This window comes from Protobothrops mucrosquamatus, unplaced genomic scaffold (assembly GCF_001527695.2).
Source record: "Protobothrops mucrosquamatus isolate PMUCROS unplaced genomic scaffold, P.Mucros_1.0 scaffold7, whole genome shotgun sequence".
NCBI lineage: Eukaryota > Metazoa > Chordata > Lepidosauria > Squamata > Viperidae > Protobothrops > Protobothrops mucrosquamatus.
Window position 1 is genome coordinate 1,393,088 of NW_015386394.1, and position 14,014 is coordinate 1,407,101.

A 14,014-nucleotide genomic window follows, 5' to 3' on the forward strand; every position below is an offset into this window, starting at 1 on the left:
CTACATCGCAACCCCCAGACATGGCTAGTCCTGACCTAAGGGGAACCTCCCCCCTCCCAACCACCCTTTTTCCCCCTAAAAATTTGTTAAAACACCCCTTTAAAAAAAATCTCAGTTTGGACAATTTAAATAGTTTTCTGTTTGAACCCGCTGCATGCCACCTCTCGGGGTTCCAAACCCCATCCTCGAGGTGGGCCCTTGAGATCTTATTGGGCCAGGCCTGCACGAGGAGTGAGTCGCGCAGGGCCAATAGGACCGTCCTAGGGTACATAAGTTAAGTCGCAAGTCCGGCTGTGGGAGATCGAAAAAAGGGGGGGGAGGCAAATCCTCGACAGTTGGTAAACCCGGCCAAAGTCCAACTAGGTTGATCATCCAGCCTCCAGGCCACTAAAATCACACCCCTCGTCAGCCGGTGATTTGCCGGAGGCAAATTAAATCGTACTGCCAGACCGTGTCCTCCTCCGGCCATTCCATCGGACCGTTGGGTGATCAGTCCCGGCCACACCAGGTCCTCCATCGGCTGGAACGGGGCCGAAGCCAAGATCCTCCAGGCCATACTGGGTCCTCCACCGGCCAGAGACAAAGCCGTGTTGAAGCCCATAATGTTAGTGACCACCAGATTGCAGAGAATTGCCATAGTATAAAGTGATCCACTCTAGATAGCGCATGAAAAAGGAGCTGATGATTGCAGAATCCTTTGCCAAACTAGTTCATGCAATGTGCCTTTCCTTCATTTGTATTGCAGCTATTTGTATCTTTCTTTCTTTTCTTGATTAAATTGTGTCATAAATGTTTGTTCTGCAAAGGCCAGTGGCCTTTCATATTGTTAATTTGCCAACAACTTTTTTTCCACAGGACTTTGAGATATAAATTGTGGGCAAGGACAAAATTAACCAGCACTGTATATAAGTACAGTCTCTGCTGAATATCAAGCACCTGTGTTATAGATGAGGAAGTTGAGCAACAGATGAGGAAGGTAAGGAACAAACAGCATGTTGGGATCACAGAGCTATACCATGTGATTCAAAGTTTAATGGCTGGGAGACAAAGGTTCCTTCATTTAAGCCTGGAGGGACTGGGTGGAGTGTGAGAATTACCATATATACTCGAATATAAGTCGACCCGACTATAAGCCGAGGGACCTATTTTTCCACAAAGAACTGGGAAAAAATCCACTGAGCTCATATTCGGATCCCACCCTTTACTCCGTCGATGACCATTTACATTTTGTCGTCTCGTATAGCTCGTCAACAAAAAGTTGACTTTCGTCTTAACATCAACATCACCCTAATTGTAGAGTGGCTTGTTGCTAGCGCTTTTTAGAGCAAGCAGCAGTCCCGACAGAGTCCCGGAATGAGAGTTTAAAGATCATATACGCCGCCATGGGGGGGGCGGGGGCGGTGTAGTGAGAAGACAGAAAAACAGCCAAATAGTTCATGAGGCCTCTTCTCTTCAAATGAAGCCATATTTAAGTGTTTTTTAAAAAGGGGGGGGAACGACGACTTCTCAACCAACCGGCCCTCCAAGAATACACATGGCCACAAAACGTTCATGGGAAGTTACCTTGAAACGAGATTCTCCCGACCTGTAGACTACTTGAATGTGGAGGGGGGGAAAAAAGTGTCGGCCAAGTGCTTGGCCGGTGACCCATTCAGACTCCGAGGGAACCGCGGGAGGCCAGCAGAGATTCCCCTCTTGCTTGGAACAACCCCCGAGTCGGGAAAGGGGCAGAGAGAAAAGGGAAAGGGAGCTTCCGCGCCCACCGCCTCGCAACTTTTTGCGACCGCATCAGGGCGGCAAAGGCGAGAGGGAAAGAGTCAACCTGCCCCCCTTCCGGGCCCAGACCTTCCCCGACGCAACGCGCACCTCCCCCGGGCCGCGGGAACTTGCGCAGAGAGCGGCACCAGCACCGCCTGCGCGCAGAGTTGGCGCTCCTAGTGCAGCGGCACAGCGGCAGCGGCGGCCACGGCGGCTCCAGCCCGGGCATCGGAGGGAAGCGCTCGCCGCTCGCTCCCCCTCCCCTGGTGCTGCGCTCCACCTGCTTGCCTGGCTGCGGCGGCGGCGGCTTCTTCGCCGCTCGCTCCCCCTCCCCTGGTGCTGCGCTCCGCCTGCTTGCCTCTCTCTCTCTCTCTTTCCCCCGCGGCCCGCCGCTCTGAAATTAACTTGCGAGTTCCTGCTCAGCTGTCGACTGGTGTTATCAGCTCCCCCGAGAGGCCTCTGGCTCGGGGGGCACCGGGTGTGCCTGGAAAGGCGGGAGGGGGGAACCGAGCGGCGGCCACCAGCATCGCTCCCTGGGCAGCCGAGCCGACCACGCGTCTCCCTGAGCCAGTCCAGCGGGGGTGGCAGCCGGCAGGGGCATCGCTCCCTGGGCCGTCCCTGGGCAGCCGAGCCGGCCACGCATGTCCCCGGTGCCATTTGGTGCTGTTTACACAGCCGTTCGTCCGCGTGACTGAGATAGGCAGCGCCGCCCTGCTCCACTCTCTTTTCCCCAGACCAGAGTTGGTGCCGCTGCCTATCTCAGTCACACGGACGAACGGCCATGTAAACAGCACCAGATGGCTCCGCCGCCGCTGGAGATGAGCTTGAAGGTGAGGCTGCCTGCTCCCACCTCCTGCGGAGCAGAACTGCTGCTTCCTCGCCCTCCCAGCAAAAGAACCCCAGAGAGGTGGAAGACATCCTTTCTCCCACTTTCCGCTTCTCATCCTCTCTTTTCCGAGCACCTCTCCCAGAGCGAGCCAGAAGCCTCAACTCCAGCCTCCAACAGCAGGCTGAGATAGGTGAGTCTGCAGCTCCTTCTCCCCATCGGCCTCCTCCTCCGCTCCCTGGGAACCTTCGCGCCAAAAGGCGGAAAGAAGAAAGTCCCAGAGAGGGAGAGCGTGGGGTGGGGGGAGAGCAGTCTTTTCCAAGGGGAGGAGAAGCCAGGACGGAGCTGGATGGGGGGCAGAGCCGGTGCAAGTTTTGCCTTAGGCTCCACTCTTTAAATCAAGCCTCCTGTTCTGTGCGCACGCACGCATGTGCACATGCGCGCGCGCGCGCGTATGTGCGCACAAATTATGCGGCTCCCAGTTTTTTCTTTCGTGAGCTGACTCGAGTATAAGCCTAGGGGGGCATTTTTCAGCTCAAAAAATGGGCTGAAAAACTCGGCTTATACTCGAGTATATACGGTACATCTTTTGATTATTCGTGACTTCTCTTCTTTTTGCCTTGCACAAAACAGGGCTTGGATAGAGCCTGCAACACATTGGATTCTGATTCCAAGATACCAAGACTAAATTCCTGCCATGCTGGATCTATACACAGCTGTGTTTGGGCTTTTGATTCTTCTGCCCCTGCTGGGCAAATATTTCTTCCCCTATTTTTGGTTAGATCTGAAAAACATTATTGCCTGCATACACATGGGATATCAATGCCACAGTTACATGCAGCGCACTGCCCCTTTCACTGTATTAGAAATATTTTTGGCCAGAGTTAAGAAGTATTCAGACAAATCCTTGATTATCTTTGAAGATGAGGTTTATTCCTACCGAGACATTGATAGACACAGCAACCAGATAGCCAGAGTACTGAAGGACTATGTGGGGCTGAAAGAAGAGGAGACCATGGCTATTTTCTTCAAAAACATTCCTGCCTATCTCTCAGTTTTGATTGGCTTATCAAAGATTGGCTGTCCCATGGCATGTGTCAACTATAATTTACGACTCAAATCTCTGATACATGTGCTGAAGTCTTGCAAGGCTAAAATTCTTCTAACAACTCCAGGTGAGAGAATCATGTAGGAAATACTTCCATAGAAAATAGTAATATGTTGTGACTATTGGTCATTTCTTTTCTTTTTGAATTGCATCCAAAGATATTTTTTTAACCCAGGGGGATGGGCAAAGTGTTACCACAATTTCTGATTTTGCATTAGTAAAATAAGTTCGACATATGCAAAATGATTTCTTTTATAACATTATTCTGTCAGCATTGGATGAGTTAAGATTGTGAATTTATGTAGTAGTAAACCTCTTGGTTTAATAAAAGTCCACATTTACATTTCTCTATTAAAAATCTCCCAATAATTCAACTAACTGTAAATGTGTTTGAATGAATGAATCTCTTTCTCCTTTATTTGTTTTGTCTTGTCCAGCACTATGACATCAATTGTCTTCTGAGATCAGGAGGGTAAGACCATAAGAACTGCAATGGGCCATATAGAGTAGCATTTTGTTTCTGTAGTATAAAATAGGAATTTTCTAGAAGCTAAGATTATCCACCTGTCCCATCAGATCTGGAAGAAGGAGCTTATGATGGGTCCTGTATAAACAGGATTTCCATCTGATGGCACCCAGACTCTGGAACATTATTCCCCACTAAGGTTAGACTGGTCCTAACTTTGTTGATCTTTAGGAAGTCCCTGAAGACATGTCTATACCATTAGTTGTGTGGAGCCCATGTTTTATGAGCTCTAAGCTGGCGCTTTCTTGCACTTTAACATTTATAATCAGTTTCTGTATGTCTGCTGTTTTAACTTGTAAGTCTCATAAATGAGACAGGCAGCTATATAAATTTAAATAAATAAGTGAGTGGATCAGTCCATTCTAGTGTCTTTTGGACACTAGTATTCAGACAGAAGCATCTTTGGGGCATTATTTTGAGGTAGAAATCTAAGGTCTTTACTGCACTTTGAAGTAAGGAAGTAATTTGCATTGCTATTTAATGAATATCCTAGTTTTGGGCCTTTTTGATAAATCTGGATAATCCACAGCTATGTAATTATACCACAGTATTCAGATTCATATTGCTTGCAGGCTCCCTATAGATTTTGAAATGAGCATTGCTGATGAGAGAGAGAGAGAGAGAGAGAGAGAGAGAGAGAGAGAGAGAGAGAGAGATGTAACCCTTTTACATTGTTTTAATGCAGCGGTTCTCAACCTTCCTAATGCCGCGACCCCATGCACCCACGTGACCACACGCATGCACCCATGTGACCACACGTGACCCACACGTACGCACCCATGTGACCACACGTGACCCACACGCACGACCACACGTGACCCAGGAGCATAGAGATGGCTCTCCTGCTCGAGCTAGAGCGACCCCCTCAGCCGGCCGAATCTCGCCGCCGGGAAGGAGAGGAGAGAAAAGAATGGGAGAGGGGACAGGAGAGGGGGAGAAAGGGGGGTAGAATTTAGAAAAGAAAAGGAAAGAAAAAGAAACTTTTGTGCGGAGCCGGCAATCGCAGAGCAAGACGCCCGTTTGGTGCGGAGGCAGGCAAGCCCAGGCGCTCCTGGGCGGCCATGGCAAGCGGCAGCAAGGATGCAGGCCGACCACCAGCTAGGCCACCGGCTGGCCCAGCCCAAGGGAGGTAAGCACCCGCCGGGCCCCACGCGCGCCAGCAACCCTCCCTGTGCCCGCCGCTGCTCCGCTAGCCTTACCTTGGCCACCGCACGTTCGGTGCGGCGGCAGGCCGGCAGGACAAGATGCTCCTGGGTGGCCATAGCACGCAGCAGCGAGGGCGCAGGGTGACCATCGGCTGGGCCACCAGCTGGCCCAGCCCAAGGGAGTTAAGCACCCGCTGGGCCCCACGCACGCCAGCAACTCTCCCTGCGCCCGCCGGCCTCCCACCTCCCACCCGTGGCCCTCTTTTACTTACTTTTGGGAGTTGCTCAGCAGGGAGGGGTGGAAATGTCCAGAAAGCTCGCCTTAGCTGCAGACAACTTGCAGCACCGTTTGCAGACTGGAACTTTTGGCGGGCTCAGCAGGGCAGAGACAGCCTGGACAATTCCTATTGGCTTTTGAAAGCCAATAGAATTAGACTCTTTTAAAGAGAGTCTATTCTATTGGCTTTCAAAAGCCAATTCTATTGGCTTTCGAACGCCAATAGAATAGAGTCTCTTGAATAGAGTCTATTCTATTGGCTTTCAAAAGCCAATAGAATAAGAGGTAGTAGCACAGCTAAGGAAAAGGGGGAAAAAATGGCGGAAAAAAATGGCAGATTGCGTTGTTTGGCGACCCCCGTGAAATGGTCATTCGACCCCAAATGGGGTCGCGACCCACAGGTTGAGAACCGCTGTTTTAATGCATTTATTAATCTTATTATGTATAAATATAATTCATAGAATCATATACCTAATGAGTTTATACTTAATAAAGGTATACTTTGGAGCTGTGAATAATGAAGCAAGGAAGGTTGTGGCTGTGGTTGTGGTTGGAGGCAATCTGATAAGTTAAAGTTCATTAGCAATTGGGCCCTATTCAGCGAAGGAGTCAATTTCTACCTCCACTGCATTTCCACAATGTCTTCCGGAAAGCTGGGTTGAGAAATGAAATATTGATCACATTCTGGTCTTAGAAGAGAACTGGTCATTTTCTGAATGACTTACTATGATAATTTTGCAGGATACTTGGAGATTCTCACATTAGACATGACTTGGGATATTTCTGCATGAAATGCTCATATTCCTACAGTGGTTTCATCCTATCTTTGTTCTCATTTTTTCTTTTATGATTTGAAAGAAGTATAATTTAGTGATCTTCTTGGGATTCTTAGTAATAATATTCAGCACCATTTTTCTGAAAAACCGCCTGAGGTGGGGTTTGGGGATAATGTTTTATAGAAAAATTTAAAGGTATTCAGAAGATATCATTAGACGATATCACTACTGTTCTGTTCCTTGGATCTTTACTCTGATTCTAAAGTGTATGGATTCTATTTTATCATGTATAATCCCATTACTGTTTGGACCCATGAAATAGTTTGCAAAACGTATTCAATCCCATTGTTAATGATGGTGGGGTTATTTTTGTTGACAGTGATTTAGAGCTATTTTTGTGTTAGTTGGACTAGAACATTTTTATTCCAATTCTTGCCTTTTTCTTTGTATTATATCTTCAACATGATCTCAGTGGTCTTAAAATTATATAGCAAGTTTTACACTCCCTCCAAAATTGATATTTCTATGTATCCATAACATATGCAAATACACTGTTCTTACTGAAACATAGCTCCAAAAGCAATATTCTTTTCATACATATAAGTACTGTAAGGTAACCATACTATTTATTGTCAGCTTTTGAATTGATATTCAAAAGTGATTAACACTAGATTGCTATAAGTCAATGATGTATATGTTCAGTTTGGTTATAATTATATTTTGAATGTAACCATAAAAATGGCTAAAGAATTATTACACAACATTAGAAAGATAAATGTATTCAGGACCTGCAGCAACAGAATACTGATATACCCTATATTATTTGTTAACACCTGAATTAAATATTTTTCAACAAAGAAGCATGCAAAAGACATGAAAGCAATTCAATCATTCTTTTTTATTTTTTTAAATAAAATAATATTCCAGACTGGCTTCTTTTCTCCCTCCTTTTTCTTGCTTTCTGGCTTGTTTGTTAGTGCTAGCAGACAGATTCGTGTATACATTTTTCATCCTGTTTCATATAATAAAATAATCAGGAAAAATGGACTATATTATACATTTTTGCCTAGGAGTGCTTAGTGTTTCTAAGAAAACAAGGTTAGAGTTCTACTCTTTACATTGTCTTTGCAAAAACTCTGCCATGCTTTTCCTCCATTTTAGTACTTATGAAAGAGGCTAAAAAAAAAAAAGATTTCCAAAATTAAGGCAGTAAATTCACTCAAATATTTTTTCTTTCCTTTTTCAAGATTTAAAAGATGCCATTGAAGATGTCCTGCCTACTTTAAATGATGAAGGGATACGTGTTTTCTATCTGAGTGATGATTCCCCAACTGAAGGTGTAGAGGCACTGCTCAAACGGATCAAATTAAGCTCTGCTGAATCAGTGCCCTTTTCCCTCAGAGCCCATGTAACCCCTAAATCTACATGCCTATATATTTTCACCTCTGGTACCACAGGTGAGCAGCATCAAAGGTGGAGTGGTTGCTGGGAGAGCTAGAAGGGTAGAATATGCTGTTGGCTGGAAAGACTCTCTATTGACTTCTGCTTGTATCGTTGCATGATTTTTATGATATGCATAGCCTAGAGCAGGGGTGTCAAACTGCCAGCCCGCGGGACTTCCGGTTTGCCAAAGTGGCTCCTGCGGACGCTTGGAAGGCAACTCCGTCTTCCACGTCTGATTTTCCTTCACTGGGGGACTCTGGAAAGGGTCAAAAGTCACCTTGTAGGGGCAATGAGCAAGGAGGGATCCCCTGCTTGATCGCGGGAGGGCAGCAGCCCTTCTGCTCGATCTGAGGCAGCTCTCCAAAGTGGCAGAGAAAAGACCGGCCATAGCAATATGGCTCGCCATTAGGCTGCAGACAGCCGAAGTCAAATCTACTATCAAGCACTTTGAAAGCAACGCGGATGAAACTGGGTGAGACCTGATCTTCTCTTTACTCTAAGTACCCTCTTTTCCTGTAAAGACTGTTTGAAGTATCTTCCCCCTCTGAGGAGAAAGTGAGGGGAATTTCTTTTTTTTTAAACAAATTTTATTGGTTTTCAAATTTTATATTGAGTATTCGGAAAGCAGCATGGTGACTGGGTAATCAGTGGCTCAATAACAAAATCTTTAGTACATATTTCAGGTTACATCATCAGAAATTCCTTCTCTATTTCCCTTAACATTTGTTATATCACATTTAGGCTAATAGATTTTTAATTATATCAAAGTTAATTAAAACCTTTATCAATATATTTTTTGCTAATATCCATATCCTGTTTTTAAGTTTTACCTAATTTTTAATTTTTTATAACAATATTTCAATTTAATCTTTAATATCCATAGTGTTTAAATTTCGGGTAATCCAAATTTCCTTTATTTCACTACATAAAAGTTATCATATTTAGAATATACATATTACTTACTTAAATATATTATTATCTTATTTCGTAAATATTTTCTATTTCTCATCCTAATACATCATCACTTGCTGGTAGAGTGTTCTTTATTGTCTCAAGTCCGTCATCTATATTATTTGGGCTAAACAATAGTTTGAAGCTAATTCCTAATCATTAATTTTCATTTCCCTTATAAGTCTAAATCCTAAATATTAAGCCAGTTAATCCCTTATTTTTTATCACTTAACAAGAATATTTAAATGAAATAATCATCTTTCCCTTCATCTAAAACAGTGGTTCTCAACCTGTGGGTCGGGACCCCATTTGGGGTCGATCGACCATTTCACGGGGGTCGCCAAGCAAGGCTGTCTGCCATTTTTTTGTCCGCCATTTTTTTTGTCCACCATTTTTTTCCCCTTTTCCGGTGGGTGCCTTACTTCCCTTGGGCTGGGCCAGCTGGTGGTCGGCCTGCTCCATCTCTGCCACTTGCCAGCTATGCCTCGGCCGGCGCAGGGGGCAGAACCACGCATGCGCGGCGCTCCCGGGCAGGGAAAGTCCTCGACTTACGACCGGTTGGGTAGTCCTCGACTTACGACCGGTTTAGTCCTCGACTTACGACCGGTTTAGTCCTCGACGTACGACTGGTTGGGGTCGCGGCATTAAAAAGGTTGAGAACCACTGATCTAAAAATCTCCCTTTAGCCCATTAGTTGAGACTTTAGGATCCTCTGTCATAGATCAAAAATTCCACTTTTTAAAAATCTAACTCTGGCTTTCTTTTTGTGCCAGCCAGGTTTTCATACCAATACCTTTAAATCATCAGGTAGATCTCCCTTCATTCTTGCACATATTGCTTGAACCAAGGGAGACCATCTAGTTATCTATTTTCCAGAAAGGCTGGTCCATTCATAGTTGTTAGGCTGTTGTCCTGGTGGCTCCTTCAGTACAATTTGGTCATCTTGTTCCTCAGGTTTCCTCTGGTTTAGATAGAGAGTCACGTCGGCTTTAAAGTTGTTATTTGGTTATCTAGGTTTCCAGTATGCTGTATTTGTTGGTCTTTAACAGCCTCCACATTGGTGTTGCTTTATTCCACTTCTGTTGCTTTTTGGATTGTAAGTTCTTTAGTCGCAGTCAGGGTTTGTTTGTCAAGGTTTTCAGTAAATTGTATTGGTTGATCTTTACGTTCCTCGGTCTTGGTATTAGTTTCTTCCACCTCTGTTGGTTTTTGAATTGTAGGTTCTTTCGTTGAATTCAGAGTTTCATTTTATAGGTTTAAGCTAGCACCTTTATCTTTTGATCTGGATTTAATTATTTCAGTAGCTTCAAGAATATTTTCAAGTATAAGTTTATAGTTAAGTTGTGGCTGGTCTTCCTCCATTTCTAACACAGTTATGGATAGTCCTTTAGTGAAGGCTATTTCTTAGATAAAAGTCAGTAAATGTTCACCTCCACAATACCTATAAAGTAATTTAATTGTCCAGGTGTTCTCCCAGCTTTTTATCTCTTTTAGATAATGCCAAGGACAGATCTGGGCTGTAAGTAGGTCTCTTTAAGAAAAGTATTTACTTGCTATACCAAGCTTTGCCACAAGATGTCCCTGACAGCATTTAGAATCTTTTTCAAGACCAGGCTAGGTTTTTATCCAGATAGAGTTCTTTTTTTTAGATAAAGTGACAGGTCCCCGTGAAAATAGAAGTTTTGGATCCCCAGATATCAAGGTAAAATAAATCCATCTGCTTAATTGTATTTTTCAGGGCTTTGTTTTCCTTGCGTAGTCAGGAGCTGCCATCTTGAAGGGTGGGAAAGAAGTGTTCCTAGGAGAGAGGGAAGGGAATTTCTATCCCACCCTCTAAGACAGACATGTCAAGCACAAGGCCCGGGGGCCGGATGTGGTCTGCGAAGTGGTTTCATGTGGCCCATGAAGCCATCCTGGAAACAGTGAGGGAATGGCCCCTGCTGCCTTGGCTCTGGCCAGCCGGCCGGGAGCCAATGTACAATTTTGTGGTGGCCATGTATGCTGAAACACATTCAGTCTTAGCTCCACAAGGCCGTCTGGAAACAGTGAGGAACCAACCCCTGCTGCGTCGGCCCCACTCCCTGGGTGCATGCTGGGGAGGTGTACCCTTTGTGAGGAATGAAGAAATGCACCATCGCCTGGAAGTGGCCAGCAAATGGTCCTCGCCTACTTCACATATCCGGCTTGATGGGCTCTGGGGAAGGGGTTTCGGCAGGCAGTGGGGTGCTTTCCCCACAGTGCCGAGAGGCTGAGCCAGGCGGCGCAAATCCAAAAAGAAATGTGAGGCCGCCCAGCTCCCAGCCTGCCTGGATTCAGCAGGCAGTGGGGCGCTCTCTCACAGTGCCAAGAGCTGAGCCAGGTGGCGCGAATCTGATGAGAAGTGCAATGCTGCCTAGCCCCCAGCCTGCCCAGTTTCAGCAAGCAGCAAGCAGCAAGGTGCAAAGCGGGCGAGCTTCGCACTGCCTGGCTCAACCTCTCAGTGCTGAGAGGAGAGCATCCCACTGCCTGCCGAAACCAGGCAGGCTGGGGGCTGGGCAGCTTCACACTTCTTTTTGGATTTGCATCACCCGGTTCAACCTCTTGGCGCTATGAAGAAAGCACCGCGCTGCCTGCCGAAACCAGGCAGGCTGGGGGCTGGGCAGCATTGCGCAGATGATGTTGACTCTCATGCTGCTCATGGCATCCCCTTCCCCAGAGCCCTCCAAGCCAGATATGTGAAGTAGGTGAGGGCCATGTGCTGGCCACTTCCAAGCGATGGTGCATTTCTTCATTCCTCACGAAGGGTGACACCTCCCCAGCTGCATTTCTTGCCTGTTTTTCTCCCTCCCTCATCTGAAATATTTTCCCATCACTCTGTACTTAGGAAGGAAGAAAGGAAAGAAGGAAAGAAGAAGAGGGAGGGTCTGAGGGAAGTCCTGCCTTAGTCCTGCCTGCTGCCCTTTCACCATCCCCTTGCCCCCTCCTCCTGGCCTATCCTGGGGGTCTCCCATCCTATTGCTAAGGAAGCTTTGGATACAAAGCCGGATCTCCTCCCATGGAGAGGGAATGGGCCTCCCTCTGACTTTGCCCTTGTACCCATCATGAGCCACTTGGCTACGGAGAGCAAGCACAGCAGCAGCAGCCTTGAGGAGGAGGTAAGTGCAGCTTGGCGTCCCCTTGGGGATGTGGGGCTGGGCTTGGTGCCGTGGATGCTGGAGGGACAGGCTGGGCATTTGACCTCTGCTGTCCAGGGCTCCCAGTAGCCCGCACCACCGTCCAGCCCCCCCACATGGCCTGAGAGGAACAGTGAGGCTCCTGCAGTGGACCATGCCTTGACACTTGCCCTGGTCCCACCCTCTTCTGCCAGAGATCCTCAGATCTGTCCCACTCCTGCCCAGGTTACCACAGGCACCCTTGATGCAAATGATGTAGAGCTGGCCACGCCCACCCATTAGGCCACACCCATTCCATCCACATCCACCCAGTAGGCTGCACCCACCCTAGCTACACCCACCTGGCCCCCGAGGGCAACCACAATGCTGATGCTGCCCCCTGCTCTAAGAATAGCGGCGTCTGACTATCCAGGGGAATCCAAGCATTAAAAAGAACAACTTTAATCTAATTGGATTTATATGTTCCTGAAACCTGGTGACCAAAAATTTTCCTATTTCTATTGGAGACTTTTGTTTTTATCTACAAAAAATAAATAAAATTGGAAAAAGAATTAGAAAAATTTGGAACTTAAAAAACTTTAAATGGCATTGGTGACATCTTGTGGTGAAGCTTGGTATTGCAATTTGTTGTTTCCTAAAAAGAGACTTGTCTCAAAGCCCAGACCTTAGATAAGACCTTCCTGACTTTGGTACCATCTGTGAGAGACTTAGCTGTAAGAGAATATCTGGGCAGCAAAATTGGCCTACTTGAACTGTGCATGTAAACCTTTATTGACTGTTGCTTAACAAATAACTTTCACTAGAAAGACTATTTACAAATAAGTGAAAGAGATGGATGAAGACCAGGAAAAGATTCTTTCTTTCTTTCTTTTTTTTCTTTCAAATTTTATTTATAATACAATTAAAAAAAAATTGGATTTAACGTGACATTCCAGTATATACATTCTTATCAGATTATTCCACATTTTACAATCAATTCTTCATCTCTACATATACATCTAAGTTTTATATACAATACTTATTCTAAAATAACATATATTTCTATCTTAACATTCGTCTTTAATCCCAACCGTCCTCTTCGAATTCCTCCAGCGGTAAAATTTATCCCAGGTTTCAAAATAAACTGATCCACATTTGTCTTTTAATATCATTGTGAGCCTGTCCATTTCCACACATGCTAATATTTTATGTATTAACTCTTCCTCTGTGGGAATTTCCTTGCTGAAGGTAAAAACGCGTTTTCGTTCGGATCGACGTCAGTCCTACACATCGTCGTCCATCTAACAAGGGAACAGCATAAAAAGACAGCAATAAGGGTTGTTCTTCTCAAGTCCAAAATTGAGATTCAGGTCACAATTATATAGGGAGTTCCAGTTTCGTGTCCTGTTCCAATACTCGCGAGTCTTTGGGCATTCCCACCACATATGGTAATATGATCCTATTGCTGTTTTACATTTCCAGCATAGGGGTGAGATGTTTGAACCCATTTTGGCTAACCTTACGGGTGGGAAATGCCATCTATAAAACATCTTGTAAAGATTTTCCTTATATGAGGTAGCTAAGGTGAGTTTCCTATTTCTTTCCCACAGTTCTTGCCAAATATGCAGGTTGATACTGAAACCAAAATCCTTACTCCAAGTTAACATGGTCTCCTTAACCTGTTCTTCATACATTGTCTGATCTAAAAGAAAATGATATATTTTTTTAATCATTTTATCCTCGGGACCTAATAAAATTTTATCTAGTTTATACCCCACTCTTTTTTATCTTGCCTATATCTTGCTTGTAGTTGGAGGTATGCCCACCATTCTAATTCTATCCCTGCATCTTGGAGATTCTTCCTCGATTTTAATTCTCCTCTCTCGTCTAGTATGTTTTTATAGGTTATTACTTTCCCCAACTGAAAGAACCTTGGGTGTATATACATTTCTAGTGTTGAGATCCAATTGGGGACTTGCCTATAGTTCTGTTGTTGAATTTTGATCCATACATCTATTAGCGCCCGTCTGATGTAGTGCCTCCAGAAGTACTGGTGAACTTTATGCTTCTCAT

General features: G+C 45.4%; 1 protein-coding gene across 2 annotated transcripts in view; it reads left to right on the forward strand.

Annotated features, from left to right (window-relative positions):
* Positions 1–3,281: 3,281 nt before the first annotated feature.
* LOC107282428 (very long-chain acyl-CoA synthetase) overlaps positions 3,282–14,014 on the forward strand; it is a 45,199-nt gene continuing 34,466 nt past the window's right edge. For both annotated transcript variants that reach the window (XM_015810206.1, XM_029282984.1), the window contains exons 1-2: positions 3,282–3,759; positions 7,664–7,873. In XM_015810206.1, coding sequence (XP_015665692.1) covers positions 3,282–3,759; positions 7,664–7,873 — 688 coding nt within the window. The remainder of the gene's footprint in view (positions 3,760–7,663; positions 7,874–14,014) is intronic.